General features: G+C 43.0%; 1 protein-coding gene across 3 annotated transcripts in view; it reads left to right on the forward strand.

Moving 5' to 3' along the window:
- GOLIM4 (golgi integral membrane protein 4) overlaps nt 1-16389 on the forward strand; it is a 2181480-nt gene that overhangs the window by 1207387 nt on the left and 957704 nt on the right. The window contains exon 7 of one of the 3 annotated variants that reach the window (XM_044070089.1): nt 6616-6699. The exons of the other annotated variants lie outside the window; for them this stretch is intronic. Within the exon in view, the coding sequence (XP_043926024.1) occupies nt 6616-6699 (84 nt within the window). The remainder of the gene's footprint in view (nt 1-6615; nt 6700-16389) is intronic. 3 annotated transcript variants of the gene reach the window in all.

The raw sequence follows: 16389 nt of genomic DNA on the forward strand, positions 1-16389 counted from the left end.
TCCACTCCTCAGGCATCCCCTGACTTTCCAGAATTTCATTAAACAATCTAGTTAAAAATTCCACTGCCATTTTTCCTAAGCACCTCCATGCTTCCATTAGTATGACATCTGGGCCAACAGCCTTTTCATTCTTCATCCTCTTCATAGCTGTCCTAACTTCCTCCTTGCTAATCTGTTTCACTATCCCCACATCATCCAACCTTCTCTCTCTCTCATTCTCTTCATTCATCAGCCTCTCAAAATATTCTTTCCATCTACTCAACACACTCTCCTCTCTTGTGAGTACTTTTCCCTCACTATCCTTTATCACCCTTACTTGCTGCACATCTTTCCCAGCTCTGTCCCTCTGTCTAGCCAATCGGTGCAGGTCCTTTTCTCCCTCTTTAGTGTCCAATCTCTCATACAACTCTCCATATGCCTTATCCTTAGCCTTCGCCACCTCTCTCTTTGCCATGCGCCTCTTCTCCTTATACTCATGTCTACTTTCTTCATCTCTTTGACAATCCCACTTCTTCTTCGCCAGCCTCTTCCTCTGTATACTCTCCTGTACTTCCTCATTCCACCACCAGGTCTCCTTGTCCTCCTTCCTCTGTCCAGATGTCAAACCAAGCACCTTTCTAGCAGTCTCCCTTACTAGTTCTGCTGTAGTTACCCAGCTATTCGGTAACTCTCCACTGCCTCCCAGTGCCTGTCTTAACTCTTCCCTAAACTCCACTTCACAATCACCCTTTTTTAACTTCCACCATTTAATCCTTGGCACTGCTTTCACACTCCTCCTCCTCTTCTTGATCACCAACGTCATCCTACAGACCACCATTCTATGCTGCTTAACTACACTTTCTTCTGCCACCACTTTACAGTCTCCAATCTCCTTCAGACTGGCCCTCCTACATAGGATATAATCCACCTGTGTGCATCTTCCTCCACTCTTGTACGTCACCCTATGCTCCTCCCTCCTCTTAAAATATGTATTCACCACAACCATGTCCATCCTTTTCGCAAAATCCACAATCATCTGACCTTCTGCATTCTTCTCCTTAACACCATACCTACCCATCACTTCCTCATCCCCTTAACACCATACCTACCCATCACTTCCTCATCCCCTCTGTTCACTTCACCAACATCCCCATTAAAGTCCGCTCCAATCACTAGTCTCTCACCCTTGGGTGCACTCACCACAACTTCATCCAACTCTCTCCAAAATTTCTCTTTCTCATCCATCTCACGCCCAACTTGTGGAGCATATGCACTAACAACATTCATCATTACACCATCAATTTCGAGCTTCATAAACATCACTCTGTCAGACACTCTCTTCACGTCTAAAACACTCTTGGCATATTGTTCCTTTAGTATTACCCCTACCCCATTTCTCCTGCCATGCACACCATGATAGAACAATTTGAACCCGTTTCCTAAACACCTGGCCTTACTTCCCTTGTATCTGGTCTCTTGCACGCACAATATATCAACCTTCCTTCTCTCCATCATATCAGCTAGCTCTCTTCCTATACCAGTCATACTGCCAACATTCAAAGTTCCTACCCTCACTGCTCCACTCCTAACCTTCCTCCTCTCATCCTGCCTTCGGGCATGCCTTCGCCCTCCTCTTCTCCTTCGGCCAGCAGTAGCCCAATTTCTGCCAGCACCCTGTTGGCTAACAGTACTGATGGCGGTCGTTGTTAACCCGGGCCTCGACCGATCCGGTATGGAAATATGAAATTTTTGCGTCATAAGAGTTGTGGCAGAAGTTTTACGCCGGATGCCCTTCCTGAAGCAACCCTCCCCATTTATCCGGGCTTGGGACCAGCACAAAGAAATGCACTGGCATGTGCATCCCCAGTGGCTGGGTTTTTCATTTCTAGAACACAAAAAAAAAAAAAAAAAAAAAAAAAGACTCCTTGTTTCCAACTGTCCTTTCACCAGCTTCGGGTGTAAATGAAAGGGTTATAATTTGTGTTATGTTTTACTTCCAGATGTAGTTCTGTTGAGAATACTTTTTGCTTTAAACCTGAAGAACTATTAACATTAGCAAGGGGGAACTTGTAAGCCACTTTAATGTATATATGCCTTTGGTATCAGTGTTGTAATATTGTACAGGCTGTTTCACGGAATTAACTGAAAGTCAGCATGTTCAACCTACTTTCTTAACATAGAACAGTGTCTGGGAATTGTACCTTCGCTAATACTTTGAAATGTACGTCAGTGGGGGTTGGGAGGGATAAGAGCTAATAGAGCTCATTTGGAAGTAGGACATCATTAGCAGCACATTTGACTGTATTAAAACCTAACACCAAAGATTAGGGTAAGGGATGGACAGATAGCAGAAATCTGATGAAAATGAGGTCACAATTTATTTTTTAGATTAATGGAGTCTTTGTAAAAGGATTTAATGATTAAGGTAATCTGAAATAATGTTTCATTTTAGCAAAGTATTTACTGTGAAAGATGGGGATTTTATATAGTTGCATGTATGTAGTGATCAGTACCAACAATGGGCTTGCCTTCTTAATTAATGACAGTTACGTCAATTAGCAATTGCTGTTTATTTTTTGTCAGCTGTGATTAGATGTACTTAAATGCATAAATGTGATGTTTGTTGTGTTCTTTTGGAAAGTTATCCAGAAATGTTTTTCCTAATGCCACTTAGTTGTGATAATTAGTAATTGCTGTTTATTATTCCGAAGCTGTGGTTGGATGTATTAAGTTAATGCAGAGACTGACTTACTGTATCTCTCTGGAAAGCTTTAAAGTTGGTGAGCCAGACCTTCTTGCTTAATTGTTTCTGCAGACAGGTTTTTGTGTGTTTGTGATGTGTCTGATCTTTTAAAATGCAGCTGTTTATTTTTTCTGGAGCTCTAACTGGATATATTTAGTAAATTTATATATTTAATCAAATGTTTGGGTTTTAAATATATTTGTATAGGAGGCCTGAGGACGGAGTATCAATTTTATTGCCTAATAGATGTTAAAGTGAAAGAATTTGGTTAAAAGTTTAAGTTGGATGGATTGTATTCTTGATCTCTGAATATGAATTAAACCTTTCAGGCCTATATTTTTCTCTCTGCCCCTCACTGTCTGATTGCACTGTTAGAACACCTTCACAAGGGTAATTTGTGGTGTTTCCAGCCATCAGGCTTCCAGTAATAGTCTGGGATTGAGCTTTTTATTTAAATTGCATTGCCCCGGAACATTCTGTTTTTATTATAAGATTGCTTTGTATCCATGTTTTGAAATGCATTGTACATGCTCCGTTTCTAGATATATACAAACATTAACCTGTGCATGTTTAAGTATTTTATTATGCTATGTTAATAATTTCCCTATTGATGGAATGAATGTCTGTTTAACATCCCTCAGATGTACTTGGATATGCATGAGGAGTGCAGCACTGGATAAGTTCTCTGGCATTGAGTAGAGGAATGGAGCCATGACTTCTTTGATTAGCAATGCAATCCGTGAGGAATCAGCTGGGTGACAGGACAGAGAGGCATTTTTCCAGCTCACCTATCCTTGTATGAACTGGCCAGGTTTACAGACATGGATTAGTACACTAGTCCAGAATCATGTACTTGTGTTATGCACATTGGGAATTGGGTTGGACAGTGGGTAGTGTATTCAGAAAAGCCCTCTGCAGCATTCAGGGTGGCAACGTACCATGACACCCTGATCTCCTCTATGTGCACTTCTCCCAACTGCTAATATGAGGGATTTCTGTTTTCCCGAGGCCTAGGTCTGAATGGACAAATTGGGGGGGGGGGTGTTATGGAAGACTAAGCAGGTGACGAAGGAATGACCCTAGTATAAAGCTGATGTGGCAAGAAAGAAAAAAGACAGAAAGGAAATTGCTGTGGACAGTGAATTGTTTATATATGCAATTTATATAGTGTTCATTTCCTACCCCCACCAAACTCTTATTAAGCTAGCCATCCAAGACCATTTCTAGGTGAGGACAAACAGTGAGGTTTCCGTAGTTATTGAGGTAACAGCTACCCACAAAGGACACCATATTATTGAGCAGTTAAGGGAGAATAAGGCAGTTTTACCAAGTTTCACCTTGGGAACCTAATTGTGCCTATCTTTGGCTTGGTATGCCACATGTCACCATGTGGGGGTTATTTTGCTTCCCCATGAGGATGGAATTTGCCGTGTTGTTGCTTTTTTATTTTTTTTCTTGTAATTACAGACACCTTATGACTGCACTACTGAGGAAGGCTGAGATAATTGTATAGTATCATTGCAAATAGCCAGACAGAGATAGATTATTTCACGTACCTGAAATCCTCCACTCTTTCCTAGTTTCCAAAGCCGTGCTACTTACAGGTGGCTCATTTCTTCTTCTGCCCCATTTATGACCCACAGCTGACCCAGAGTTGCTCCTGAATAGCATAGTGTGACATGATGTTTCTATCACCTTCAGTCTCTCCACCAGTCAACTTCACTCACAATGATGTTTTAATCCTGTGATGTTGTATAAGAAAGTATACAATGACCCCCCCCCCCCATTAATACTCCAAAACATGCACGCTGATTGGCCAGCATGCCTGTTGTAAATCCCACAATATACCAACGGAGAAAGGACCGGTCGCCCGGACTTTTTTCTATTGGTATTGTGTCCAAAATCTTTTTTTTTTTTTTTTTTTTTTTTTTTTAATAAATAAAAAAAAAAACGGAGACTTTCTTTTTGCCGTTGCTTCCATTTCAAAGCATTGATGTACTGGGTATGCATAAGAATGCAAGTCCCATACGCATGCGCAGTACGTCAACACAAGGAAGCAGTATACCACCACCAGCGGAAGAACAGTAATGCGCCGTTATACAAAGACATTATTTAAGAAAACAAAGGTTTTTTTTCTTAAATAATGCCATTGTATAATAGCAATAACCGACTCTGTGGTTATGGTATATTGAAATTTACCCATGGTTGGCTTTATTTAATCACTCAGGCTTCGCCCTCATGATTAAACCACGCCAACCGTGGGTAAATCTTCATTATACAATGACCCCCATTAATATTCCAAAAGGTGCACATTGATAGGTCAGCGTGCACTTTGTAAATCAGACTTATACTAATGGAAAAATTTTCCATTAGTATAAGTCTTTTTTTTTTTTTTTACAGCAACGGAGAACACAAGATCTCTGTTGCTTTGTAGAAACTGTCTCGCTATGTTAAAGGAGTTTAACATAGAGAGACAACTTTAAAAAAAGTAACTAAGATCTTCCTTTGTCCATTGCTTTTTTAAAAGCTGTCTCGAGACAGCTTTAAAAAAAGCATCGGAGATTCTCTGTTGCTTTTTTTAAAGCTGTCTCGCTATGTTAAACTCATTTAACATAGCGAGACACTTTGTAAAAAGGAAAGGAGATCTTGCTTTCTCCGTTACTTCCACCCACAGCTCTGATGTACTGCATAAGCATGTGCATGCGCAGTACATCAGAACTGCCGCAGAATACCAGACAGCTGTGGAAGGGCAGCACAGAGGCATTATACAATGCCATTATTTAAGAAAAGTAAGTATTTTTTTCTTAAATAATGTCATTGTATAATAGCAATAACCCACTTCTGGGTGTGCGTAATGCTGGATTTACCCACGGTTGGTGTGGTTTGGTCACGAGGGTGAAGCCTGAGTGGCCAAACCACATCAACCGTGAGTAAATCCAGCATTACCCACACCCAGGTGTGGGTTATTGCTAAAATATACCACACCATGTCATCTGTTATTGGTTAAGTAACTGTTAACAGGGCATGTATGTTACACATGCTTGAACAGCCTCAGTATACTCATGTGATTATTGTTCCTTCACAAGCCGTGCACAGAAAGCTGCCTGTTAGGTTAAAATTGTTGTAATGGTTATCACTGCTTTCATTTAAATATTATAAGGTTAAAGGTAGCACTGTTTATTTCAAATGATATCACAAAGTAAAATTTCTGAAATGTAGTGATTTAATAAGTACTTAGTGTCTGTCAAGCACTGAAGTAAAACCAACAGTTTAAAGAAATCTAGACAAACATGCTAATAACAATTAATATTCTACCCTGCTTGACCGTAGCTTCTTGACCAGGTAGCCTTGTGTCCTGTGCTTCCTGATTTGAGGGCATTTGTTACTGTTTGACATAAAAACAATTGTGGTCACTTGTGCTTAGGAGTCCCTTAACCCCTACTAGTGAACTATTTTCTTCCTGTTGGTCACATCACTTTAGAGTGGACATAATGTTCAGCTTTCATCCTTTTTTCCTTTCCATTTTATATCCATTTGGTTGTTGGTTGTGTTCTTCCCATTTGTGCTTGTGCATTTGCCGCAGATGACTTCTGTCCGTTAGGAAGCTGCTTCAAACCTCTCTCTGATTTTATGAATGCTGATGTCATAATGTATTCCGCACATTACATGTGTCACTGAAATTTTAAAGTACAGCAGGCTGCTTCATACAATGAAAGAATGCAGAGGGTAAGCATAATTAAGATTGTGTATATAATTAAAATTAATTGTGATGTGTGCTTTTGTGGAGGTGTGCAGACTAAACTTGAAATGTCATGCTTCCTAATTCATAGTTAGTGCGTTTTGGCTTTGTGTATTCATTATACATTGTACAAACATTCTGTTTTTTGATTTAGCAAAAGCATAAGAATTTGTTGTCAGAACATGAACATCTGTCAGTGACTTTGGAAGACCACAAGAATGCGCTCGCTGCTGCACAGGTCAGAAAACAAAAGCAGCATGGAGTTTGACAAACTATCTATTAACTTTAAAATCCTCTGTCTTTTCCACAGTCTTTCTACCTGAACTAAAAATCTTCTCTGCCTGCAGAGATGCATGCGACTGTGCTGAACCAAGCCAACCATGACTTGGGGCTGTCCTACTAATCAGGAGTGTATTTCTGATGCTCTGCATCAGAAAAGCGTAAAGCTTCTCTTGCTCTACTGTGGGATGATACATACATTTCTGTTAACATCTGTAATGCTGCTGAATGCATGCACTGGCTTTTGGAAGCAGGGATGGTGCAGGTCTGTCAACTCATTTCATCTTTCTGTAATGTAATGCTCTGCTGTGCTCTACTGGGAATATTTCTTCTGCCATTCTTTCAGAATGTTTAAATCTAACCAGTAACAACACACACAATATACAATGGAGAAAAATGGTACTCAAACTGTTTTCACTGTGCAGTACAAAATTTCTTTTAAGACTGGTTATTTCTTTCAAGTTAGAAAACTGAGCATCTCGGAAGACAACAATAGTGTACTTTGCACAGGACTGTATAGTGTCCTACAGAAAATATACTGTGTGGACATTCACAGCTTCGGTTTTTGTCACCCTTTTTCACCCATTGTGTTTTGGTTTTACACAGTAATTAGACTTTTTCTTTCACTAGAGAAATTTAATGTTTGTTATCTTAATTTATGAGTGCTAAACTATTTACACCTGTTTTTGTTCCCCACACCTAATATAAAGTGGAATGCATATAAAGTTATTCTGTGACTGATAGGGAAAAGAAGGCCAGCAAAATACCAGCTTGAAGTAATTACCTGTTGTGTACATAACCATTTTTACTGCAGTTAGAACCAAAGGTGTACAGTGGAAAGCAAAGTTGATGATCAAACTTTTTCTTTCTCTCATGTGCTTAAAAGTTGTTAAACATTTATGATTTTTCTTCGTGTTTCACTGTTGCGGTCATCACATTTGGGTTATTCCTGCCAGGGTAGCCCTCAGTCGGCCCGAATACCAGAGGCTTAGTATTTCTGCGTCGGTTGCCGTCACTCCAGGACTGACATCAGGTCATCAGTAATATAAAATAAGGCAGCCACCGCCATTACATCAGTCTTTCTTGCCAAGGAGCCCGAAGCAGAAGCAGTTTGCAAGAGTGCCGGTAAGCCGCTACCTGCATTTTCATTTTCCGAATTGAAGTTGAAGTCTTCTAAAGCTAAGTACCCCGTTGGGGATTCTTTTTTTCTTGCTCTAACCCATGTCAGAAAAAGCTGACAATTGTCTCACCTGGAAAGCAAATACCACACCGAGACTTTGATTCTTACTGCGTCACTTGCTTAGGCCCTGACCACAACATCCCCCGCTGTCACTTTTGTGCTTTGTTCAACGCCAGAACTATACATCGTCGGGCACTTATTGTAGCTAGATATTTTCTCTCTCAGTCCTCGAATTCCGATATGGCTTCGGTAAGCCATCCGACAGCAGATCTTCTGAAAAAATGTAAGGATAAAGACAGAGACAGACTGCACACGTCCAAACCAACCAACAACGCTTCCGTTAATCTAGTCGTCAGTTCTCCGGTCCTCAGTGAGGAGCTTTCGCAGCCCCTGACGCCCACTTCTGTGGATTCACAGGCTGCTACCAAGACCCTTTCGGAGTCTGGTATGCCGCAAGACTCTTCATTGACTAAGGATCCTGCGGATGTCTCTACCTTGGATGGGTCCATTGAGCAGGTACCAGCTTCCGAGGAAGTACTTTGCACTACCGATTCTCGACACCGACCCAACCACTTCTTTCGCTTCTACCGTTCTTTCGAAAACTACCGAGTTTCTAAGGCCCAGGGTACGAACCACACCCAAAAAAAGACCTAGTCCCAGACACCTGCTTCCTTGCCTCAGTCTCAAATGCTTAAAATGGTGGAAGACCTTATAATGCTGATCAGGGGAAGCCAAGCTAACCCTTCCAAAAGAAAAAGAAAAAGAGATTTGTCCCCAGTAGTTTTATCTGAACAGGAGTCCAGTGACTCTGAGGCATCTGAATATGAAGACATGCAACATCTCTCTGCTTATGAGGATTCTGATGCAGAGAAATCCATTCCTTCAGCCTCTTCACCCGAGGACTTTTCCTTTGGGGAAACCCTACATACTTTAAGGGAGCATTTCCAATGGGAATGTCAGGACTACGCTCACTCTAAACAGAGATTCAGGGAATTCTTAGATCTTCCATAGCACAGACCTCTGGCCATTCCTCCTGTCCTGGATGTTGTGGATGATGTTTTCATGGAATCTAGTTTGACTCCTGACACCCTCCCTCCTGCTCCCAGGAAACCTGACAGGTAATCTAGAGTCCCTGACTCTCACAAATTTCTTTTCAAAAATCCTACTGCTGACCCTGAGGTTATTTCTCAATGGCCTAAAGGAATTAAAGCAACTTCTGCTAAGAATCCCACCCCCTCAGATAGGGATTCCCGAGCGTTAGACAGATGGGGTAAAAAAGTATACACCTCTGCTACTCTTGCTGTTAGAGCACTAAATTGTCAGTTCCATATGCTAACATTTCAGCAACATACCATGGAACTCCTCAAGCAAAAAATATATTTTCCTGCTTGTGCAGAAAATAAAGAGTTACAAGAGTTAATGCATTCTGCAAGTCAAGTAACTAAACACACCTTACAATGTGGTTTTGATGCCCTAGGAGCATCTTGCAGGGCAGCAGTCACTGGTTCTGTCCTTAGAAGGCATACTTGGCTTAAGGACCAGCCCTTGCCAGACCATATCAAATCCAAATTATTGGACTCATCCTTGCACAAAGACAACTTATTTGGCACCAAGGCAGAGGAGGTCTTAAAAAAGATGGAAGAAAAAGCTAAATCTATGCAGACAGTTAAGGACTTTCTGTAGGTCCAGCCACCCAGGCTCCATAGGCATTGACCCTTCAAGCACTGGTCCTTTTCTGCCTCCCCAGGTCAGCTCAGCCCAGATCCCGGGGAAGCAGCCCCCCCCCCCCCCAGAAAGCATCCCCAGGGAATGCAGAGATCTAAGCAATGGAGTTCCTCCTCTTGAAAACCAGGGAGTACTAAGCCACCCCCTCATGGTAAGAACTCACAGTGACCCTCCACTTCCTCCCTCTGCCCACCTGCACTTGCCCCTAGGAGGAAAACTTTCCTTCCACGCAAGCACCTGGCCACCATTACCTGCGACCACTGGGTCCTCAACATAGTGTCCCAGGGATACATATTTTATTTCAACACTCTACCAACCACAAAAGGGTTCCCAGATCTTCCCCCAAACCCATGGGCAGAGGCCAAAAAGCAATTCCTTTCCCCTGCTCTCTATGAGGGCAATAGAGCACCATTCCTGTAGAATGGATAGGCCAAGGTTTCCACTCCAGACTCTTCCTGGTACCCAGAAAAGAGGGCAGCTGGTGCCCCATCCTCTCTATGAGGGCAATAGAGCACCATTCCTGTAGAATGGATAGGCCAAGGTTTCCACTCCAGACTCTTCCTGGTACCCAGAAAAGAGGGCAGCTGGTGCCCCATCCTCAATCCATACATTCTAAACACCTTTCTGATGATACCAAAATTCAAAATGCACACCATCCACAACTACTACCTGTGCTTCCCAAGGATGCTTGGTTAACCACCCTAGACCTAAAAGAGGCCTATCTGCACATCCCAGTCAGGGAATCATGCAGGAAATATTTACGTTTCAGGGCAGGATCACTTCACTTTCAGTTCTCTGCGCTTCCGTTTGGCGTATCCACTGCTCCCAGAGTTTTTATAAAATGTCTGGCTCCCGCCTTTGCTTTTTGCAGGCAAAGAAATATTCAAAATTACCCTTACTTAGATGACTGCCTAATTCAGGCAGACAGTCAGGAAAAGCTGCTCAAGCACCTGACCTTTGTAAAGGACCTACAGACTTCCCTAGGGTTATACTATCAAGGAAAAGAAATCCAAACTAGTACCCACCCCAAAAATTATATTCCTGGGAGCAAGCCTGGACACAGCATCCCAGATGACATTCCTTACACCAGAAAAGCAAACCTACCTGACAGCTTGTTTCTCTCAACTAGCCACCAGAACCCAGTTACCCGCAAGGAAAATCCTGCAAGCTCTGGGGTTCATGGCTTCTTGCATTCTACTCATTCCATATGCCAGACTGCATATGAGGAAACTACAATGGTACTTAAAAAGCCTTTGATGTCAGCATTCCCAAGATCTGGAAACTTTTATACCAATGATACCTTGTTTAAGGAAAGATTTTCTTTGGTGGGCAGCAGCATGCTACCACAACAAGGGACTACCCTTCTCTCAACCCAACGCTGCCCAGACCCTCACCATAGATGCATCAGACTATGCCTGGGGTGCATACCTGGACGGTAAGTGCATACAGGGCCAATGGAGCCCACATCAACTGCATCTGCACATCAACCAGAAAGAGATGTTAGCTGTCCAGCACATACTGACAGCTTTCAGACCCCTTCTCTCCCCAGGGGTTCTAAAACAGGCAACACCACTGTGATGTGGTATATCAACAAGCAGGGAGGGACTCACTCGTACCCTCTGTGCAGGCTCACCATGACCCTTTGGCACACGGCGTCAGCCATGAAACTACACCTTTTAGCACAATTCCTGCCAGGCTCTCTGAACTCTCTGGCAGACAACTTAAGCAGAGATCTTCTGGACCCACACGAGTGGCAGCTAGGCCACAGAACCTTCACCCTTGTAACCCAGAAATGGGGCACCCCGAAGGTGGACCTCTTTGCCTCTCACTCCAATCATCAACTCAGAAAATTCTGCACCAGGGAACCTCACAGCAAGGCCTGGAAAGTGGATGCTCTATCCTTCCAGTGGGTCAACCTCTTGGTCTATGCATTTCCCCCACTACCGCTCATTACAAGGGTACTGCTCAAAATAAGGGAGGAAAAACCAAGGACAATCCTGATTGCCCCAGACTGGCCATGCCAGCACTGGTACCCACTGCTGCGCAGCCTGTCACCTCTGCCACCATGGCATCTCCCTCAGATCCCAAAATGCCTGACCCAGAGAGAAGGAGAATTCATACATCCCCAATTGCAGACCCTCAATCTGACAGCCTGGCTTATTCCCTGACCACTGCACATGCTGCCAATCTCCGCAAACAGGATCTAGATGTTATACGTGACGCCAGACGCCCTAGCACTAGAAAGGTTTATGCTGACAAATGGAAAAGGTTTTGCACTTGGATCCAGGCTAAGGGAGCCAGGATGGCACAGCCCTCCCTACCTGTCATCCTGGATTACCTTGCTGACCTACTACACAGGGGTCTATCCTTTTCTTCTATTAAAATTCATGCCTCAGCTATCTCTGCTCATTTCAGCACAGAGACACCTCTTTTCTCACACCCACTCATCAAACATTTCCTAAGAGGGGCTAACAACTTGAGGCCACCCAGAAGAGCACCTACCCCAACTTGATACCTACACTTTGTGTTGGAAAAGCTCACCCTGCCCCCTCCCCCTTTGAACCAGCAGCTTCAGCAGAGTTAAAGTTTTTCTCATGGAAGACAGACTTGCTTCTGGCCATCATTTCAGCAAGAAGAGTATCCGAGCTACACGCACTAATGGCTGTGGAGCCCTTCATCATTTTCCATGCTGACAGGGTCTCCCTCAGGACTAACCCATCCTTCATGCCAAAAGTGGTGTCCAGTGTGGCTCTCAACCAATCCATTCATTTGCCCACCTTTTTCCCTAACCCACAAACAAAGGGGAAAAGGATACTGCACTCTCTAGATGTGCACAGACAGCTCAGATTCTATCTAGACAGGAGTAAATCATTTAGAAAGACTGATCAATTGTTAGTCAGCTTTGCTGCAGGAGCAGAGGGCAAAGCCATATCCAAACAAACCATTTCCAAATGGATAGCACACTGCATCCATTTCTGCTGTAAGCAACATGGGAAACCTCCCCCTAAGGGGGTCAGGACACATTCTACCAGAGCAACCTCCACCTCTGCAGCTTTCCTCAGAGGGGTCCCAACCAGGGACATCCTGGAAGATGCAACATGGGCATCAGTTCATACCTTCACCAAGCATTACCACCTACCTCTCTTCTTCAAATCCAGGGCAGGCTTTGCCACCGCAGTCTTGCAGGGCATCCTAGCCAGCCCCCAGTCTTCTTGACTGCCTCCACCCTTTTCCTCAGCTTTGGGAATCAACCCAAATGTGATGACTGCAACAGTGAAACATGAAGAACATAGTACAGTTGTGTACACTTACCATAAATATAGATGTTTGAATGTATTCACTGTTGCAGTGCTGGTTTCCCACTCTCCAGCCCCCTTGTCTGTCTCCCTCCCTCTCTCTCTCTCTCTCTCCTTACAAGGAATTTTTGGTATTTACTTTCTACTGGTGGTGTTCTTCCACCATAACTAGCTCCCTCTTGGGGGCTTCTGACAGGGCAAGAAAAACTGATGTAATGGTGTCAGCTGCCTTATTTTATACTACTGACAACCTGACGTCTGTCCTGGAGCGACGGCAACCGACACAGAAATACTAAGCCTCTGGTATTTGGGCCGACTTGAGGGCTACCCTGGCAGGGATAACCCAAATGTGTTGACTGCAACAGTGAATACACTCGAACATCTACATTTATGGCAAGTGTACACAACTGTACTTTGTATACAGTTCTGTTCATGACATTTGTAAACAGCATTAATACATTTAAGACCTTGCAAATCTGCAAATATTGTACCCAGCCATTGATTATAGAGATCTTGCCAGTTATTAATACTTTCACACAAAAAATGAAAAGCACTCTGTGCACTTACCATGGGACCCATAAGACAGTGCACAGCTACATAAATACTTTCTGCTTACTATGTTTTGTATAATGCCTGTACCATAATTCAGAGACATAGATCACAACACTGGCAGCCAGCATACCAAGGAAAGCTTTTGTTTGTGATTGGTGCTCTGCACATAGTATGCAGTGGCGTACTTTGTACACTGGTGCTACTGGCAGAATCACACAGCAGCACATTGGCACTATGTAGTACAGCAAAGAAATATTACTCAGTGAGGTATATTATACCTTACAAATAGCTGTTCTCTGCTGTGCGCTAACAGCGTGCCAGACGTGCTTCATAAAAGTCTTACATTCAGTAGGAATGCCAATGAATTTAAGGTCATTACTGTGTTATGGTAATGAGGGAATCTGGTGCTTTCCTGTCATTTGCTGGAGATTTATGGTTTCACTGTATGGAGGTAGGGACATGTGCTCTTATAGTAGCAGATTGTTCATCGTGTTACGCTGCTGCAGTCATCACACTTGGGTTATCCTGCCGTCAGGCGGTCCCGCAGTCGGCCCGAGTTCCAAAGTCTTGGTCCGGTGTCGGTTGCTGTCGCTTCTTCCCTGATGTCAGTGTGCCAGGGGTATATAAGAAGCATCCAACGCCATTTTCGTCAGTCTTTCTTGACGCGCGGTGCCTGAAGCAGAAGCAGATCGCAAGTGCCGGTCGGCCGACACCTGAAATTTTTGATTTGAATTTCAGTCCGAAGTCTTTAATAAAGCTAAGTACCCCGTTGGGGAACCTTTTCTTGCCTCAGTCCGATGTCAGAAAAAGTTAACAATTGCATTTTTTGTGGGAAGCAAATACCTCTTAAGGACTTCCATTCTTATTGTATTCCTTGCCTAGGCCCAGACCACGATGTCACAGATTGTTGATTTTGTGCTAGGTTTAATAAATGAACTATCAAATGCCGTTTTGACTTCGCACGAAATTACTTTGGTAGGAAATTTAATTATATCATGCTGTCGGAGCAGCCGATGACTGGCATGCATAAAAAATGCAAGGATAAGGACAGGCAGCCTAGGAACAAGCCAGACTCCGAGGCCTCTGCTGGACCTGTCACCGGTTCTTCAGTTTTCAGTGAGGCACCTACGCAGCCCCTGACTACCACAGAATTGGAACCCCAGACAGCTGTGGATTCTCAAGAGGAGTGTACTAGGCCGACGCAGCCATCTTCATTAGGCCCGGAGCAGAAGGAGACCCCGGTGCAGTGGAAACACCTTCAGTTGCAGAAGATGTCTTCAGACCGACTACACTCACCATTAAATCTTATGCTAAGCTTAAAACTCCTTTAAAACCAAAAAAGACTGTACATCAGTCTACAGTTCAAGGCCCCATGCCTAAGAAACAGATGCTTAAGATGGCTGAAGAATTGATTACCCTAATCAGGGGTTCCCATCCCCCGCCAGATAAAAGACTAAGACAAGAGGAGGATTATGCTTCCTCTGACCAGGTTTCAGTTTCCTCGGATTCTTCTGAGGAACAGGATTACACTTTTCCCCCTTATGAAGACTCTGATGCTGAAGACTCCATTCCCTCAGCATCTCCCCCTGAAGACTACTCCTTTGGGGAAACTTTACATACCATGAAGGAACATTTCCACTGGGAAGGCCAGGACTACTCTGATTCTAAGAAAAGGCTCCGAGAGTTCCTTTTACTACCCCAGCACAGACCACTTGCTATCCCTCCAGTTTTAGATATTGTGGATGATGTTTACTTGGAGTCTAGTCTAAATCCAGACTCTCTACCTCCTGCTCCAGCCAAACCAGACAGATTTATTTTATTTTATTTTATTTTTTATTTATTTTACATTTGTTGACCGGGCTAGTCCAGCTGGATAATTTCCATTTTCAGTGGAGGCCCGGGGAGAAAAGCTCCACAGATTTAAAACAAAGGTTATACAAATTGAAGATTTACTATGAGTTCCTTTGACAGACATTGAGTTACCATGGATAGTTAATAGTCTAGATCAAGAAAAATAGAATACATATAATGCTATCTACGTATTGAGAAATACATTAATTATATCTAAAACTACACTCCATTCAGGTCATTTCATACATATTAGTGTATATACAATATATAATTTTTTTTTTTTTTTTTTTTTTTTGGTGAGAACAGTAGAAACTGTAAAGTCATTAGGTTGTTTGAGAACACAGAGAAGGATTGCAGTTGAGAAGTAAGGAAGTATGATAGTAGAAGGTATAAGGTTTCTTATACCTTCTACAGAGTACCTGACTCACACAAATTCCTTTATAAAAGCCCTGTGGCTGACCCAGAAACAATTTCCCAGGGTCCCAAGGGGGCTAAAGCTTCTATGGCTAAAAATCCTTTGCCCTCTGAAAGTGATTCCAGAGCCCTAGATAGATGGGGAAAGAAAATATACACCTCAGCAACTTTGGCTATGAGAGCATTAAATTGTCAGTTTCACATGCTGAAATATCAGTAATTCCTAATGTCTCAAAACAAAAAATGAGCACACATACTGAACAGTCTGAATTCAAGGAAATGCAGGATCTGTTGCATGCAGCTGAACAGGTGGGCAAACATACTTTACAATGTGGATTTGATTCATTGGAAGCTTCCTGTAGAGCAGCTGTTACTGGGTCTGTCATACGTAGACATGCTTGGTTAAAAGAACAAACCCTACCTGATCATGTTAAAGCAAAATTATTGGATGCACCTTTACAGCAGGATGTATTATTTGGTGTCAAAGCAGAAGAGGTTTTAAAGAAAATGGAGGATAAGGCAAAGTCTATGCAGACGGTCAAGGATTTTTTACAGGTACAACCCCCTTGTTTCAGCAGAAATTGGCCAACAAAAAACTGGTCCTTTCCAGCTTCTGACAGATCACAGAGGG

Source organism: Protopterus annectens, chromosome 4.part1 (assembly GCF_019279795.1).
Source record: "Protopterus annectens isolate FY-2018-M chromosome 4.part1, PAN1.0, whole genome shotgun sequence".
Taxonomy (NCBI): domain Eukaryota; kingdom Metazoa; phylum Chordata; order Ceratodontiformes; family Protopteridae; genus Protopterus; species Protopterus annectens.